At 41.4% G+C, this 19,041-nt stretch overlaps 1 protein-coding gene across 1 annotated transcript; it reads right to left on the bottom strand.

The window, feature by feature from the left end:
• Window positions 1-216: 216 nt before the first annotated feature.
• c2cd2l (c2cd2 like) lies at window positions 217-18,199 on the bottom strand. Its single transcript, XM_034607742.1, has 15 exons — window positions 17,917-18,199; window positions 17,175-17,619; window positions 8,067-8,162; window positions 7,713-7,832; window positions 7,034-7,144; window positions 6,294-6,407; window positions 6,078-6,171; window positions 5,855-5,987; window positions 5,654-5,718; window positions 5,284-5,405; window positions 4,433-4,604; window positions 4,231-4,323; window positions 3,670-3,803; window positions 2,808-3,021; window positions 217-2,104 (listed from the first exon to the last, which is right to left on the bottom strand). The coding sequence occupies exons 2-15, from the start codon at window positions 17,538-17,540 to the stop codon at window positions 1,854-1,856; spliced, it is 2,085 nt and encodes a 694-aa protein (XP_034463633.1). The 5' UTR covers window positions 17,541-17,619; window positions 17,917-18,199; the 3' UTR covers window positions 217-1,853.
• Window positions 18,200-19,041: the final 842 nt, after the last annotated feature.

Below are 19,041 nucleotides of genomic sequence, written 5' to 3'. Positions count from 1 at the left end.
GGGTCATGAAACAGCGGCTGAGACGGATGACCAATCCAACGTCTTCCCTCCAGCTTCAAAGTTTTAGGCGCGTTTAACTTGAGCAGTGAAAGTATAAAATAATATCTAAAAGTAGTGTGTCTATATATGAGATTAACAGATGTTGTAAATTAACATTTTAAAGAAGCTGGAAAAATCCATAACGCCTAAAATAAAAAAGAGCCACAAGTCAACGCGGGGTTCACAGATCAATTGAGCTTCAAAAATAATTTATTTGCAATAAATTAAACATTTCAAATATTACAACAGAAATTAAACACATCTTAAAATTTCCAGCAACTTCCTGTTCACATTCCAGCCACATATCATGTAGTGTGCCTTTAGTCAACGAAGTGGCTTTGTTCGTTTATTCAGCATTTTGAATTGGTTTTATTTTTGTAAAGCACATGGTATATGATCAGTAGAGTTCCTTTGACAGCGTTTGGCTCCACGTTTTCTCAATCCTTTTTAGCAGGTATTCTTTTATTGATACAAATAAACATGACAATTCAATTATTTAATTTGATCTCTGAATTAATGCAGATGATTAAAGTATTTCTCTTTTTCTCAGACTAATCACAATTTTTTTTTGGCTTATGAGGATGCAGTATATGTCATTATATCTCTTGTTGCTATAGCAATTTATTTTCTTGCCCTGAGTGGGTCCACTATACCCGTTACCTTGTCATTAACTCTGACAATCTTGTTGCTTGCGATGCCTTGGCAAAATGTCTCAAAATACTTCCCTGCAGTCGCTCATGTGAGACTCAAGTCTGTTTAAAAAGAAACACAATATGATAACAATCCTAAATCTTACAGACAGGATACGTTTTGTAAGGTTTAGATTATAATAAGGAGCCGATCACATGTGCAAATGTCACATAATATACCGTATGCAAACTTGTTCCACTGTAATGATAGTTATTGCAGAAGTAAAATGTCAATATGGAGCATGAAGTTTATAATGCGCTTAACTGCACATTTCACTTATTAGAGTCAACACTAGATACAAAGTGAGCAGGACTTGATCCTGTCTTTCTTCCTGACAGAATACCGTCTTGTGGAGAGAGTAGTGGAGAGAAGTTTCCAAAGCAAACTAAAATGCATTTATGAGCTTCACTTCAAATGAAATCCCACAGAAAGTACCTTTTTATAAAATATAAAGCACAATAAATATATGATCTTTTCTGCGTCTTATGTAAGATACAACATTTAACCACATCCTAAAACCAATTTATAAACAATCATGAATGGACATTACAGCTAATTTAAGACAGATTCTTGTTAACTCACTTAAAACTAGGTGATAAAATTACGTGTGCATGGAAAAACACATCAACGTCTCTATTTTACAGGATAATGCAAATATGACGAGTCATTTTCTGGGAGAATGGAATGAATAGCACTTGTTTGATGTGAACCACATAATAAATAAATGACATTTTATACAACCCAGGAAGGAGTGCAACCAATAATGTTATACTGGCCTTTTAGTTTAAGAGCTTCCACCATTGGTCACAATCAAACACTCTGGGCACACAGCGTTTCATTGTAGTTATTTCCTTCACTTCACTCAGCAGCGGATTTCTCCTTGAAAGAAATAGATAATCACATTTAAACCTCAGCGATGTGATTAAACAGGACTTCTGTTCTGAAGGTGCGATAGTTAGACTACAGAGGAAGGCCCTCCCAGAGGAATCCTCCTTTCAACATGTACAGGTGATAACCCTCCGGGGGCTTTCAACCTGACATAGTCTGGACTCGAGGTTTAGTTCTGACAGAACCAACAGAGGCTTTAAAACAATCCTGTTGAGTTAGGATGAGGCCATTGATAATCAGTTGTCCAGCTCGCTCGCTCCTCCGTTGGTGGCAGAGCCTTTGCCTTTTGATTTGCCTGATGAGCGGAAAGAGAAGCGCTTGATGATACGCCGAGAGAAGCTTCCGGACTTTTTACGGGAGATGGTTGCGGCAGCAGCAATGTTATTGCCCATGTTTGAGATGTCTTCATGGGATTGGCTGAGGCAGGATTCCTTCTCTCTATGTCTCCTGCGGAACAACATCTTTGTCCCGCTCTGCAGAAAGCCCACTGCAGGAAGCAGACAGACAGAAGGGACATTGTGACATTGATGAACAGCAACAACCAATGATTAACCAATGATTTCAAATTGAATTGATCACTTATCCATTCAACACCACTCTTGTCTGGTTGGAGTATGTATCAACATGGCCTCTAGAGGGCGGCAGCGTAACTTTAGAGTCAGTAGTTCTACCAGTAGCCCCTTTTAAACAGCCTGTTCAAAGTGGGGATGTTGCATAATGGGGGCAACGTTCTTCAGCCTTTATGGGGCAGCAGAGGAATTCACAGAGCCAGATTTATGCTTGTGAAAAAGGAAGGGGCCAGCATGATGGGACAGGGCGATACACTGACACCAAGCAGACATGCTGTTTAAAGTCCCACCCTGGAGCAGCATGATGCAGACTTAGTTCGATTCAGTAAAAACAAGCAAAAGGGGCAAAATGTGGGGGTCTCCTTAAATGCAAGAGATCTGTATAAAAGTGGCTAGTGATTGCTCAATTGAAGTTCTGAATGTAAATCTGATGCATTTGACCTTTTTAATAAAATAACAGCTTTAATATGTTTTACAATAACGAGAAGGGGCAATATGCTAAAACTCAGCAAATATAACTTAAAGTTTACCATTAGTGTAAGACATTGTTGAACAGCTTCAGTAGAAATGAAATCAACACCTCAGATGATTTTATTCCACAGACCAAACTGCACGTCTTACCTTTGTGGTCTTTGAGGCTGCGGGTTTCCAAGGCACCAGCGGAACCAGTATCTGATTCCACATCGTCCACAGACGGACGCTCCGACACGTCGGAGGGTGTAGTTTCATCTGGGTCCTGGTGTTGCCCCGCCCCAAAGTGGTTGCCGTGCATGGCTGCATCCATGGCTGCAGCGTAGCCACTTGATAATGCACAGGCGTCCTCTGAGAGTGGAACCTGACGGGTGTTAGATACTGAATCAATTTACATCCTCTCAAAAATCTTATCTCAGTTGATCAAGGGATTAGACAGGACAGAGGAGGAATAAGTTAAGTTTGTAAATTCTTATTAGACACTTAACCTAAAAATGCTGCTCAAAACACTTTATCTGTTTACCATAGTTTTAAAATACACACTTAATCACCAACATTTTGAACATCACGACACCTGCAAATGTCAGGTTTCAAGTCTAGCCTCTTACACTTGATATATTACTGCAGGATTTCAGGCAAAATTGAGGTCAGAGGCCTGATGCTCCTCTAATGTGGTCCTACAGGGGGCTGCGACTGTGGACTAAATTTAGATCAAACTCAATTTGCCTGGTTCCATGTCTCTGTATTTTAGAATCCTTCTAATTATGTTATGTTGGTGAATGATTCCTGTACTATAAGTGAAGTTTGGTTAAAACAAAACCAAGTTGAAATATTATTCTAATTAATAAATGTAGCTTTGCAGGCAACTTGTATCCTACTGATAAGTGAACAAATACTGAAAATTACATTTTCACATCAAAATAATTGCACTTAATTAAACACACATTTGTTTTACCACTGGCAAGACAAATTCCACAAGCCACTGCCTTTGACACAGTTTCCATTCTCTGACCTTTGACACGCCCGAGATGATCAGCGTGCTCCTTTTTGTCGGTGTCTTCCTAGCTACTTTGGAGGCCGACTCCGTCAGCTGGCGAATGGCCGTATCTGCAACAGGATCCAGGCCATTAGAGAGGCGGCTGCTCTCTACGCAACAAAAAACGGAAAAATATGTAAATCAGCACTATACCAGAAAACTGCGAATTTGCTGTTTTTCAAAATGTACCTTCAGATTAATTCATTTTTTTGCAGTGTGATTTGAAAATGTATGGTTTATTAGAAATACATACAAAAAGAATTGTATGAAAGTAAAACATTAGTATTTTAATGTCTAAGAGATCATGTACATTAAATTAGTGTAGACCTTTTGTGCTTTGCGATGTAAAAGCATGTATTTTCCATTTTGTAAACCTGTTGTTAAAGTTGAAGGTTTTTGAACTGGAGAACCTGCATACACTTTGTGATGCATACTGTAAAGTGCCATTCTCTCGTCTCATGTTACACTGCAGCTTCTTGCTTATCCAACTTTGCATCTGTCATGTAAAACCATGTCTGGCCTTTCAGTCCGACTCACTGCTCGGGTTGGGGGTGGTGCTGCCATCAGACAGGATGGTGGGTTTCTTCTCAGTCACCTCCACTTTGGATGGGGATCGCAGAGGGGAATCACCTGAAAGGCGTCAACATTTTTTCATGCCATTGTTAATATGATCACAATATTTGATCCCTTATTATGCAGCTACCCTGAAGCAATGTATTACTTCTCTCAGTAAACCAACCTGGACTGCGTTCCACTTTTAGTCGGGACTGAACGGTCGTGACAGTGGTGATGATGGTTCCATCTGGCATGATGGTTCGGTCCACGTCGACTTTCTTGGTCGGGGTGAGCGAGGAACGAAGTGGCAAAGCATTGTGGGTGCTGCGCGGCTCCTCTGTTTCCACATACAGCAGCTGGTGGAGTTGAGAAACAGTTAGATTCTACAACATTTTATTAGGCTTTTACATATTTCATTTCACCAATAAAATGTGTAGAGTGGGTGGGCAATTCATCAAACAAGAGGGCACTGTATTTACGAGGTAGGTGCATTATTTAAACTGACATTTGGATCTGCAGGGACAATATTGGATGACCTATCAGTGGGTACAACAGGTTGCTAGAGGAGATGTTATCTTGTCTCCTGTAGGTTATTTTTTCCTCTTTGGTTAGAGAACCACAGGTATTTTACGGTCATTGAAACAAAAGCAGATCTCCGCAAGACGTAAAGAAGGCATCAAACTGGCTGTGAAAAGGCCAGAAGAGATCTTTGACAACTATTTCAAACATGGCAATGGACTGTTTCAGCGTTGCCTCTCCTTTTGTCTCGTTTAAGGTTGGTTGATGTTCGATGACAAACTGAGATGTAGCTGTACACTTTAAATCCTTGCACTTATATATTGCACTTGTAGTTTGGCTTTTTTGAAGCTAATTATATGGTTCTTGCTGTTCTGGGTTTGTACCCTCATGGTGGAATGCACTTATTGTAAGTCGCTTTGGATAAAAGCGTCAGCTAAATGATATGTAATGGAGTGTAAATGTCTTTGCAGCGGTTTTCTATCATTTTGTAGAAATATTTTATATCTTGCCACTCACTTCTGCGGTGATAGTAGTGTGTGGTGCCAAGCCGAGGCCGGGGCTTATTGACAGCGTGTGTTGTCCACTGAGAACTTTGCAGCGGAGATCCAAGGTGATGGAGGCGTGACCCGGCAGGAATTCTACCCAACAAAAAGACATATTTGTAGAAACAGCATGAAAGCCTTTGAAATATACTGGAGCTCTCGAGTCGGCACAGGAGAATCTCCTGAAATTTTATACATCCTAAAACGCTGACAAAGAACATTACCATGAGCCTGCAAGCAGAGCATTTTAAGCGAATAGTGATTTTTGCTTAGCCAATCTAAACGTTCCTGCTGATCAGGTTTCTGAACAGCCAATAGTGAATTGATGTTGAGTAATGCCTTACGTTCCCTCTTGCCATTCCGCTCCAGAAGTCTGACTCTCAGCTCTTTGGTGTCTGGGCTCAGCTCCCTTTAACACACAGAACGCAGCTGTCTGAGATTTAAAGTAAAACTCCACAACACAAAAATAAATAACTGCTTCATTTTGGCATGACTGTACACAATGAAACATTAACAGCAGTTTGATGTCACAGATGCCTTCGTACAGAGTCATTTCTTCACTCCAATCCAGTGGCGTGTTGGGGTTGCCGGGCACAGGCAGGAAGCGGGTCGCCCTCTCTGTGGAGGGTGGATCCAAACTCAGGACACAGCATAGCTCCTCTGATGTTGACCACTGACCTGCAGACACACAGCAACACAGTGAGTCGCCATTGAAAATCAGCGGGACGCTGGACGGAAATGATCTGAGGCCAATGGAAAATATCTGACCTTTACTTAAGGTCGCTCGGAGCTGCCGGAGCTGCAGTCGCCGCACCAAGACACTCTGGGAGTTCAATCCCACTGACAGGAGGTCCATGGGGGCCTGGGGGCGTTCAGAAAATGGGTGCAGATCTTAATAACATAACAAGTTCAAATATAGGATTTGTGGTACAGCATCCAATTGTAGAAATTTATGTCAGAAAACAATTAGTTTGTCTTTCTCACCGAAGGACTGGAAGCACAGGTCTTGAGGTTGAGGACCATGGCTGGCTGAGTGTTGAACAGAGTGTCCTCTATCAGTCCCTTAATCATGCTAAGGTCCACTTCACCCTCTGTCCCCTGAGAAGAAAAAAGTAGTAACTGATCACTCTCCAATAATTAACCAGTGTGTGTAAACCATTCAACTGAAACAAGCTGAGGCTTTGAATGCATTTTTTATGTCTGATGTCACTTTAACTTCTAATAATATCCAAGAGGAACAAATCAAATGTGATTATTTGCTGTTGCTTTAATCTAAAAAGTTAGTTTTTCAAAAAGCCTTGCGCCCTTGGGCCAGTCACAACATTTCCCAATAACTGCACTTGGCATGATTAGAAAAAAAATGAGAAAAATTTACATTTCAGATCTAATAGTATCCAGGAGATCTGTCTTCAGTAATGACACCAAATGCAGTTTTTTCTTTATTTACTTTGTTGCCATCTCAAGCAAAAAGACAATGGCATGAACATTTATGTTACACCATTAAGGAACGGCATTTCCTTCATGACTCATGATGAGTTTAACAGGGGAGAAAGTGACTCATATGCAAAACATTACATGATGACTGAGATTTATGAAGAGACTTTGACTGAAAGCGTGAGTGCAGCCTCAGAAAGCTTTGCATAATGTGTATTTCCTTATTTTTGGACATATGAAACCTTCCAATATGTAAAGAGGGTAGTGGTTCTAATAGCACATGTTCTCACTTGTCTCTGCAGCTTGCGCGGAGACACGCTCAGAGAAAATGACGGCTGCTTGGTGAGAGTCCAGGATATCAGCAGACCCTCGTCCTCCACCTCCTCCAGACACACCACCACCTGATGGAGACAGAAGGGGGGAACGAGGTTGGAAAACACATTAAACTCTACAATAACTACAATATTTCACTTTCGTCACATTAAGCAGAAAAGCAGTAGATGATACATAACATTTAGTGGATACTTTATCAGAATCAGAAATACTTTATTGATCCCTGGAGCGATATTGGGTAAATTGGTTTATTTTCTGACAGTGCTGTATGCTAAAGGGAGGGAAATGCACATGGAAAATCATTTCTAACATGAATCACTTCTTCAGTGACATAAGTGAGAAAAACAAACCTCACCAAGACAGGAAGCGACCTGATTTATGGGAAACAAGTTCTTAGCTCTGTTGAATACTGTTGCAGCCACACAATAACTAGAATAACACTAAGCTTATTCAAGTTCACTCGTTTAACAACAGTGACTGTGATGGCAGGAAAGAATTTAATGTGATTTTGTTTTTGTGTAAATGTACACATTTGAATAACAATGCAAATGTTGCTCTGACTTTTTTATTGGTGTCAGAGGCCTGCCCTCAAATGTGCAAAGTTCAAGAAAAACTCCAGTGGGTGTGTTTTTGTACCTTTGTCATCATAGGTGCGATGCTGATCTGATACGTGTCCATGGAAACGGCAGCAGGTGACTGCTGGGTGACCGTCACGGGAAATGTCACAGTGTCCACCCAACAGTTACAGTGTAAAACCTGTGAAACAAAGCACGCTACTGAAACGGGGGGGAATTATTCAAGGTTGTTATTAACAGTGCTGCATCATAACGTCTCTAAAATTAAAATTCACCCGTGTTCATCTTAATCTCACACAATTTTGTCCCCGGATTTTTTTTTTGTCATCCATTGTTCCAATTAAAATTCACTGGGTCACTGACTAAAGATGTTAATCCCTGTGTTTATTGAACATGGACCATGGCATGAACTCACCATTCTGTATGTAGACTGGTCTGTGCAGGTCACACTATCTATTGCAGAGGCAGCCGTTAGCTGTGGTGTGCTGTCAAAAGTGATCTGGATGGAACTCTGGGAGAAACAGAGGAAGAGAACAAATGTCCTGAATATTACATAATGGATGGAGCAGAGGAACTTGGGGATGCTGTAAAATGTATATTCAAATGCAAATTAACTGAGGATTTCATGAATTTTAATCTTGTTTGGCATCAACCGTCAAAAAACAAGTAATTGGTAATCACTTGCATAAAATACTTATGGTATATTCACAATCGCATACCATGAATCCTTAAAGACTCCTTTTTGGGTGCCATAATAATTATTGTGTTTACAATGCATAGCAAAGTACAAATGTGATTTTAAGCCAAGGCAGCTCTGTGGATTTGTGCGCTCAGATGAAAAGTGCCTGAAGATGCTGGCAATAAAATTACAACATATGTTTTGCCCAAGGGTTGTAACATTCAAGTTAATCTGAGTTTTTGTGATAATCCAGAAATTGTAATTCGCCTTTCATCAAACTGCAGCCTGCTCTGACCTGCATCAGTCAATGCTTAAGTCACATTACAGCACCCCTAACAAGACTGTGTGTGTGTGTGTGTGTGTGTGTGTGTGTGTGTGTGTGTGTGTGTGTGTGTGTGTGTGTGTGTGTGTGTGTGTGTGTGTGTGTGTGTGTGTGTGTGTGTGTGTGTGTGTGTGTGCGCAACCTACGGAGTGGGCATTTTGGGAAAGTGAGGACCTTTTGGCCGGTCCTCACTTTGTGACCACGCTTTAGCTGACTGTTTGGGGGTTAAGACTTTGTTTTAGGGATATTTTTAGAATCAGGTTTAGGTTAGGTTTAGGGTTAGGCATTTAGTTTGGATGGTTAGGGTAAGGGTCCACGGAATGCATAATGCCAATGAGTGTCCTCACTAAGACAGCTGTACAAACGTGTGTGTGCGTGTGCCAGAGTGCCAGAGAATCTGTTACACTGGATGGCTTTCACTGGCTCAGGAGATACAAGTGAGAGAAAACAAATCCCCTATTGTCAGGACATATGTTCCTCTAGGTCCAAGTCCAAGCTCTATCAAACACAACAGAGAAGGCAGGGCAGAGGTGAGAGGATGATGTAACAAAGTTTATGGTGTGTGTCCATGTTTGTGTGTGTGTGTGTGTGTCAGTGTTCCGGCCAAAAGGGCAGGAAGCTGAGCCAACTGCGATGCCGCAAGCTTGCGTAGATTCCCTGGACCAACACTGCAGTCACATGACTTCACCATACAACCGGCTGTGTTTTCGCTCTTGTTGGCTGGAGTCTCTAAACCTACTCAGTCACCCAACCGTTCATTACACCCACCGTAGTGCAAAACAAATATGCTGTGATGTATTTCATATTGTGAGGCTTTAGAATAACACATTAACCACAGGGTTGTCATCACCTGCAGTTAAACACAACTGCCACATTTGTAAATAGGCATTAATAGAGTGAAAAAAACATTTTACCCAAGTTGATTTGTTTTTAGGTCCATTCATCCAACAACAAATTTGTGTGATGAGAAGAAAATTGTTTAGTATTTTTCTAGATGATTCTTTTTGGTGTTTTACCCTCATGCAACAGGTTGGAGTTTAGATATATGAAAATATGAGCGGAGAGAGTGGGGCTGTGCATGCATTTATGGGCCCTGGTCCCAGAATCAAACTGAGGACTTAGATTATAGAGTGTTAGATTATGACCTCCAACCCAAGGAGATTATGTTTTCAACCCTGTATGTTGGTTTATTTGTTTTGGTTGTTTTGGTTGTGTGTTTTTTGTTAGCAGGATTACACAACAACTACAGCACAAATTTCCATGAAATTTGGTAGAAGGATGGGACAAGAGAGCACCCATTAGATTTTGGCATGGATCTGGGCAAATGGGCGGATCCAGGATTTGTTTTTTTTCACTTTGGGCCTTGCTTGGCAATGCACTACACTAAGTACCATTCTAGTATGGTAAGTCTTAACTTCTAGACCATCAGATGCCTCCTAGTAAAAATTCCTCGATTTAAAAACAAGTTATAGATTTGTGTTTTTATATCAAAAAAGCTAATCAAACTGACAATTTAGGGATATGCAGCAGCACATACTTGCCAAGATATGTCGGTCAAAGTCTTGCATTCCTGAGAGGGTTGTCATATTCTCAGTATGTTGTTGTTTCTGCCATGGGGTGCTGATATTTTTTGAGTTTACCAAAATGCTCATTTAACATTTTGAAGCCTGTATGCTTGGAACTTTGGCTATAATGGCCTTCATCCAGTATTTAGGTGAAGTGTGGCCTGAAAAGAATCCACTGAAGTAAAAATTTCCAAGAATATTTTGGGTAAAGCAATATCCAAAAAGTCTTAATTGTATTGTTTTATATTTGTGCAAAGGGAGTTTTACATCATTGGCTTCACAGGTAGCCATCTGGTGCACTGTGGTGCTGTTTATCCTACTGGTAATGGCTCCAAGCTCGTTTTGTCATGGAGAGGCAAATGCTTGCAGCATAACCACAGATTTGTCCTTGTGAACAATCACTGCTTAACTGAGTGTGTATGTGCAGGGTATTTGTGGAAAGAGACCGTTCCTGAGGACATTCATGGTGTCACTTCAGGTTTGTCAGCGTCGCCGCCTTTGGGTCTGACTGGCTGATCGCCTCTGAAAGCATGTGGGTCAACCAGAAATACACTCCCACCCCCTGTGGCTGTAGTTGACCCTCAGCCTCCCCTCCTGTGTGTATCTGAGGTTCAGATGACGGCAGTGTTTAAATATTGTGGTGGAAAAGAATTAATAATAAGAATAAACATGGTTATTATTACTTGTTGTCAAAATATTAGCAGTGCCATTGTGACAATGTTAGTATGCTGTCAGCATTAACGCCATACTTGCTATTATTATTACATGCTATACATCAGAATATTAGCGGTGCCATTTTGAACATGTTAGCATGCTGCTGTTGGTAGAATTAGCCTCACACTAGCTAGCATAATTTGAAATCGATAAAACCGTGCACACAGACTTTGGAGGCCATGTGAATGTCAGTTTATTTTACAGCACAGTGTCCTGTACTACTCTTCATGAGCTATAGCCCATACCTGAAACTGCTAAATGATAATCTATCAAATGCAGTTCATCATAATAAGTTGGAACAAAACAGTAGAGTCTCCCATTGTAAGCTTTTATCATCTACCTTTACTTCACACTGTATTCTAAGGTAGTGTGTATCAACGCACTGCATTATGTATGTGTAAATCATAATTGCTGAGTAAAAGGAGCAGCCTTGAAGATTTAATAATGCAGTTAATTTTTTCTGCTGCCGTTTAAAAGCGTGGCAATTTGAAAGCAGCGACTGGGGGATAAAAAGAAGAGTTTCCTGTGCTATCATAGCAAATGAGTGCTGGGTGCTGAAAATCCCCGGTCTTTCGGAGGGAATCTACTTGAGCATAATGACGGAGCATTAATCATCTACCAGCAGCAGCTCGCAGTCAGTCAGAGAGGGAAGACATGAGCTGTGGCCTCATGCTAAACACCAGGTTCTTTATAAATGCAGATCTTGAATGGACAGGGAACTTCCTTCCCTGCAGGCCCTCTCATATTCTCTATTACGCCTCCTTCACTCACTGAGCCCAGTGACGGTGGCTCGACATCATGTGTCAGCTGCAGATGCACACACAGTCTGATGATGCTGTCATGATCCGAAGGTATGAGCAAGGTCAACAAGTCCGGGGCCTTCAAGCCTTCACTTGAACTCATCCAGCCAGAGGCATCCAAATAGCTCCATATCAAGTTCACTCTGCCATTATTGTGAGAGGCTCCTGCAGTGATACTTTAGCAGACAGACATTTTCTCGACATAAACAACTGAGTCATGGAACAAGCTGCATCATGGGATACTGTCCAAAGGTGCAGCAGGGAGTCCACGAAATCAGATGTGCTGTTGTGCTGCTGCACAGATTAACTCCATACATCTATTCATATTCATACAGCTAAATTCTTATCACACATGCACACTCACAGTTGTAATGTTAATTTAAGTGTTTGAGGGCATACTTGTAAATGTAGTGAGAATGGTATCTCCAAGGAAATCAACGTTTAATAGGCACTTGAACCCATCTGGGTGCCTGTGGGAGTGTTGGTCTTAAAATGAGGTGTCGTCAGATGCATTGTTGGTACATTACTGTCTTGAGGCAGCGGAGAGCAAATGCAATATTGACCAAGAAAAACCTGCTCTGGAGTATTTCACTGTTATTTTAAGGGCAGATTGTTAAAATAGTAAAATGCGCTGGTGACTGAGACACAATGACAATTTGTTGTTCACGAGGAAAATCCAGGTCATGAAAGGGATATCACGTCTCACAATGATCTTATGAGCAACAAAGTACTGAAGACAATCATGTGATAAGGCAGACTACCAGGTTACACCTTAGCTCCTTTCAAACAGCATATGTCATATAAGAGAAAATAATCCATGTAATATGTCACAGCAAACTCCTTAGCTTAGAAGACTTTTGCCCGTATTTATATATACTGGATTTAATTTGTAATATAATTTTATTTCGTTTTTTATTTACTACGTATTACTGTTTATTAGTTGTATCCTTTTGTGAAGCATTTTGCAACATTATTATTAAGGTGCTGCACAAATAAAGCTCATTATTATCATTATTATTATTAGGTATACAATCAGGCCTTCAACAAATATTTTCCTATGTTCACCAATAATCAATCTTTCCTTATTAAACTAGGAATTTGAGTCAAGCTGCACCAGATATCATAGATATCAGTTTCCTAAATGTGTCAAATTTGTTGTCATTACAATCCATGAGTATTCTCTGAGAAAACAGTGAAAATGTTGCAAAATGCAATTTTCGCACGATGTTAAGATGAAAAAGTGAAAAAAACAATCCTGCATCCGTCCTCTAATCCGCACCAAAATTTAATGGGTTCTTTCCTGACCCATACCACATCCTTCCCGAGAAATTCACGGTAATCCGTTCAGCTGTTTTTGTGTAATCGTGCTTAAAAAACAAACATGCCAACCAACCAACAACTAGACAGGGATGAAAACAAAACCTCCTTGTCATCTGTTGTTTTGTCAATAAAATGTGTGAAAATAAAACAGCTGGAAAAGCCCACCATCATTTCTAAAGAGGTAGGTGGATCATATTTGAAATAACTTGTTTGGTCCAGAGAACAGTTCACAACCTGATAAGATATTTAGTTTGTCACGATTATTCAAAATAAAGAAAAACAGCATAAAGATTTGAGAAGTTGGAATGAAGCAGATTTAGCCATTTTTGCCAGGAAATCATTCTAAATACCAACTGATAAGATAAATAGTTTCCAAATAACTTTCTTTCGACTGACCAATCAAATTAATGAAGGATAGAAATGGATATTTGCAGTTTTTGCACAGATTTTGGAATCTGATTTCCTGTTACACTGGTTTAATAGTTGTCTTTATCATGATGGGTTTCATAGTGTTTCTCTGTTGCCTGGGCAAATACAGTGGAGCCTGCAGGGCAAAGGGTTTGCTGAACCCTGTTTGATGAGCATTGCAGGCTCATTCAACTTGCCTTTTCTTTGGATAAATTTCATCATAATTATTTAAAGACCTCTGTCAGCATCTCTCTTAAATGCCGGAAAAGTACTTAGGTTAATGCTATAAAGGATTTGCGTGCTAATCCCCACATGATGACACCGAAGCCGTATCTTCATCGCGCCGCGCTCCTCCAGGGAAGCTCATGTTTTGTCCGATGCAGAAACATAATCATGAAATGCAACTTAGAGGCGAGTGTGAGCATAGTCTGGGCAGTCGCTCTAGTCGTGTCTGTTTTCCAAGTGGCCACAGCAACATGCCTGGCAGGTGGCAGGTGCTTCGTAAGCAGCAAAGAATGCAAAGTGACTCGCTTGCGGGCATTTGTTTTCTTGCCATATTTTGACAAAGCAGCAGGTATTTCCAGTCATGTTTGGAGGGAGGAAGTGAAAAACCAGAATATAAAGGGAACAACAACTTACTGGGCCACCAATTACTTTCACATTTAGTGCATGCGATGTTGAAAGGACCAAGCATGTGACCTTGAAGGGCAATGTCATCAATCACCAGGCCTTGCCAGTGCCTAGATTAAGTCCTCCACAGGTATATCTATTCAACAAGACATGCAAGACAAGAGTGTAACGTGAAAAGTTTCATTAACAAACCCATTAGTGATTTGCATGCGCCCCAGACACATTTAGCAAAACAGATTGCTGCGCACACAGACAATGACAAGCAGATATTTCACTGTGATGAGTGAGCTCGGGAAGCTTTGGCTCACATTCACAAACTAAACACAGGGACAGACCAACATGGACAGCTATGCTATAAAAGACTGTTTTCTACTTAGTTTTTTCAGCATTACAACTACTTTTATGTTATTCTCCTGGGCTTTTTTAAAGCACTTCACAAGACAAGGTCAAACTGTCATTATATATGAAACAAAACACAGAGACTAAACCTTCAGAGAATGATGTTTGTAAAACACACAACCCTGTCTTCTCTCGATGAAGGTTAACTCCAATGATGTGCTGGTTTTGTTTAGACAACTGAGAACCACAATGGTCCCAATGGATCAACTAATTAGGCCCCTAGACTGTATACAGAGATGGATGACGTGTCTTCACCTCCTCCCACTATCCAGAAATGAAGCCAAAATATCCCGGGTTAGATTGCTGCCATCATGTGCCGATTTGGAACCAGAATCTGCGAAATAGTAATTAAAGGATGGAGCCATGGAAGCTGCTGTCAATTATGATGCTTCAGCCCATTTTTATAGAATTTAAAAAGTAATTAAAACAAAACATATGGGAAAACAACCACACTTGAATAAACATCTGTGAGATAAGAACTACCTAAAATGACAGAAACCATCTTTAAGTATTTGATGTGTGTTTTGACTTTTTAATTTGACTTAATTTAATTTTTTAAATGTCCTATCTTCTAACATGGAGGAGGCGGGATTTATGACCTATACGGCAGCCAGCCACCAGGGGGACAATCGAGTCACTTTGGCTTCACGTTTGGGGAGCAGACATGTCATCCATCTGCATATACAGTCTATGATTAAGCCACTGTAGGAAAATCAAACTGACACACACACCATTTACCTCCATGTAATAAAGAGAGGCAGTTCCACAGAACCACTGAGACCTGAGTACACAGAGAACATGCAAACAGATCCTTAGAGCATGAAGGAATCACATGAACATGAAGCGAGTGCAGTCTTCAAAGCTCTGCGCTCTTTGTGTACTTGTATGATGTTAGAGAATATACAGCAGACCTTTGGGTGTCCTCATATACACCACTGTCCTTTTCATATTCAGTTAACCCCCGAAGAGCAACACAACGTTTAGATTGTTTGATAAGTACTGTTGATTGATTGGGTGAACTGAGATCATGAATTGGTGAGCAAGTTACACATCTATCAACTAATTCCAGAAATCTCTGTCTGTCTGTGCCTCTTACATCTCTTATATCATGTGTATTGTTAAGTGCCCAACGAAGTGCAGTGCGGGATTTGGTGCACGTGATACGTTCAGTATTAATAAACTTTGAACAAACCCAGCACTCTGCAAGTCGCTGCTGGGACTCAACGTCAACATGAGTGATGTTGCTGATCACAACAACAGCGTGTTCACAACAATGGCTGCGTCTACGACAATGGCAACTACAACGGATTCTCCAGTTCAGGGTTCTGCAAGCTTCACCAAACTTTGAAAGCAGGTTACTTTTACAGTTTAAGAAAAAGAACTGCAAGCAGCATCACCACAGGCCAAACAAACAGGCAGGTTTAGAACGGGCACTACCCTGGTCTTTCTAATTTGGGCGCTAAAACAATGAGCCATTAATTCCAAGTTGGCTTTCAGTGTTTCTCTGGTTAGGTACTCATTGTTATTTGTCTGACTTTTAGCAGGATACGAAACTACTCAACTGATTTTATTGAAACTTGGTGGGAGGGTGGGGTGTTGGCCAAATAAGAACTCATTAACTTTAGGGGTGGATCCAGGATTTTTGTTCTCACTTTCTTTTACGCTGCAAAATCAGACGTTTTATTGTGAAATTCTCAAGAAATAGTGAAGAGATCTTGATGAAAATACTGACTGATAGTTTGCATTGAATATCCCTTGTACGTTCGCTGGTCTTTTGCACTAGTTAAGTTGGCAACCATCAGTAGATGCTAGCATATCTTCAGTTGTGTACCTTGGCATCAACAGGTTTTACAATCTTTTTATTACAAGACACCCTCTGCCAGGGCAGGCCGAGGTGTATGTCCCTAACATCATGGGGCCAAAGTGTTAACTTGAACATTTGAGGGGACGATTTCAATCTGCCAAGGTGAGCTGACCCCTAGAAATCCGAAACGATTGATGTGGATTGATGCCTTTAAACTCCCGGCCAACTCAAGTCTAACTCAGCCCACACACACACATACAGTTTTCATGTGGGGGCAGAGGATCCATCTCCTCTTGCAGTGCGCATTTAAACCTCTGGCTGGGTGGCAGACAATGATTCAAACACATCAAAGTGACAATTTTAAAGGCGAAAGACCTTTCAAATGTACGCTAAGCCTTTAAGACGTGTCTGACACTGACCACACTGAATCGGTGTTGTACCTTTGCTTTAATACTGCGGGTGAAGGTTATGAGCAGTAACAAAGGTGAGTCAACTATTCTTTTGTCGCCTCTTCCCACTGTGATCAAACGCAGCCATTTCCCCCACAGGCCTGGGTATCAGACTATTTTTAGGAGGTGTGGGTGTTCATACTGTAGCTACGCTCACTGGTCCTGCCTCTCCGCTCTTATCTGCATTGATTCAGAGCTGTTACGCAAGTCTCTGCCCCCCATCCTCTTACCGATTAGAGACACTCAAGCTCCCACACCTCCACCTCCCTGCCTACACACACGTCCACACATGGGCTCACCAACTGCCTTTGCTTTAACTATTTATGCTCCTGCTTAGTGGTAGTAACCCAAGGCATGCTCTTCCACACACTGCCACCAGCAGCTCCCCATTCCTCCTGTTCACCACTAAAAGATCTTAACTGGTCCAACTCACCCCATGCCTGCAGGCCTGCTCATTCAGAGCTTTGACCCAGGTCCTCTGCCAGTGCTCCCTGAAGGACTTGAAGGAGAACAGGGAGGTAAACAAGCCTTTGACCCCGGCCTCAGCTGCGGCTCCTCCATCCCGGCCCGGGCGGAGCTTCCTTAGGAAGCCCCACACACCCCCGCCCGGGCTGTGGTGGGGCAGCGTGAAGCAGAGCGGCTGCCGGGCCGGTGCTCCCCTGTCCGACCCAGCGGTCTTCCTCGCTCTCCAGAGCCGCAGTGCGCTCTGCAAGTACTGGAGCAGCCATGTCAGCACGATGAGCAAGGAGGCCAGAAAGAGAGCCACCAGACACAGCCAGGCGAACTCCTGCAGCTCCATCACTGCCTCCCTCTCATGTCAGCAGGTCCGGGTGGAAATATCAGGAGGTGTCAGTCAGAGCAGCTCAGCTCCCTTCAGCCTGTGAGATGGCAGTAAACACACACTCAGCCCTCCTCATCCAAACGGTATAGACATGTTATAACTGAGGAATAACACTGAATGCACATGTATGATGCATGTCAGCTGCTTGACTTTCAGTTGTTTGTTATGGGTCACGTTAAACACGGATAATGCGCGTGTGAAGCAGAAGCCCACGCACTGAAAGATGCGTAAACGTTACCCACACATCTCGGATATTTTGGACCATGCGTTAGTAGAGAGGACGATGCGCAGCCGGTTAATGGATGGAACTCAGATGATGAAGCAGGAAACCTACCGTGTCACTCACACGCTCCGGGCTGCGGGCTGCTGGGGATCGAACGCACGGCATCGTCAACGTGAAGCTGGATTCTTTGCGATGTGCAACGGTGCCAAGAACAAACACACTCGTCCCATCGTCAGTGTTCTCAGCGCTGTTTGTACTGATGTTACTCCAATGTCACCTTTCGATATTGAAACGACCCCTCTGCTCTCTGAGGCTGCAGAGGCTCCACTACGTCCGCTGTTCGAACCCGCCTGCCCGCTGTTCCGTATGCACAGCGACCATCTGACAGCTAACAGCCGCGGCCTGCAGGGGGCGCTGCAGCGGACAAAGCGCTACAGCAACAAGGAAGTTAAAAACTCCGCCTTCAAACTAAAAGCACACCACCCAAGACGTCTAAAAACATCTAAACAATCAATAAAAAAGTCACTCATAAGTTTTAGATTTAAGTGTGATTTGTACTTTTTGCAGAGCTCAATCTGAAACCCCGTCTTTTGTGGTAACTATGATATAATATTGATGAAATATCATACATTTTTGGGATAATCCCTGCCAAATTATGTCACATAACATAATATACATAAATTCAGTTTTCCATATAGAAATTAGAGAGAAAAGGACCAAATAATTTAAGAACAACAACACCAGAAAAATAGTAAATATATTTGAAACCGGTAAACTGTATGTCTTATAAATTTACTAAATGTGTGTTGTGAATATTTAAAATTATCTTAAATTTATCTACATGTTTTTTCATTCATTTTTTATTTCATATATTTCTTTATTCTTGTCAATTTTTTTCAGAATTTTTGCTCAAGTACAAAATCAACTGGATCCATTTAACCCAGTTCCAAAAACCCTGGTTCGTTTGTTGATGTTTTACTGATGTTGATGTAATATTAAGTCAATTTGTGTTGATCAAATGTTGACACACGAATCTAATATTGGTATATTAGTTTTTTATTAGTTTTGTTCAATAACATCATCAACTTGTTTCGTTCTAATTTTTATATTTGTAATGTGCCCACCATCGTCTTTATGATATCAGAGAGAAAAAAAAAGAAAAAGAAAGAGTCTTTTGATTTATCTTTTTTTTTTTTAAATGTCCTGACAGTTCACTTCCGTGTCAACACAGTTTTG

The sequence above is a fragment of the Hippoglossus hippoglossus genome, chromosome 14, assembly GCF_009819705.1.
Source record: "Hippoglossus hippoglossus isolate fHipHip1 chromosome 14, fHipHip1.pri, whole genome shotgun sequence".
NCBI lineage: Eukaryota > Metazoa > Chordata > Actinopteri > Pleuronectiformes > Pleuronectidae > Hippoglossus > Hippoglossus hippoglossus.
The sequence above is the reverse complement of the archived record's forward strand: the minus strand, read 5'-3'. Positions and strand labels throughout refer to the sequence as shown.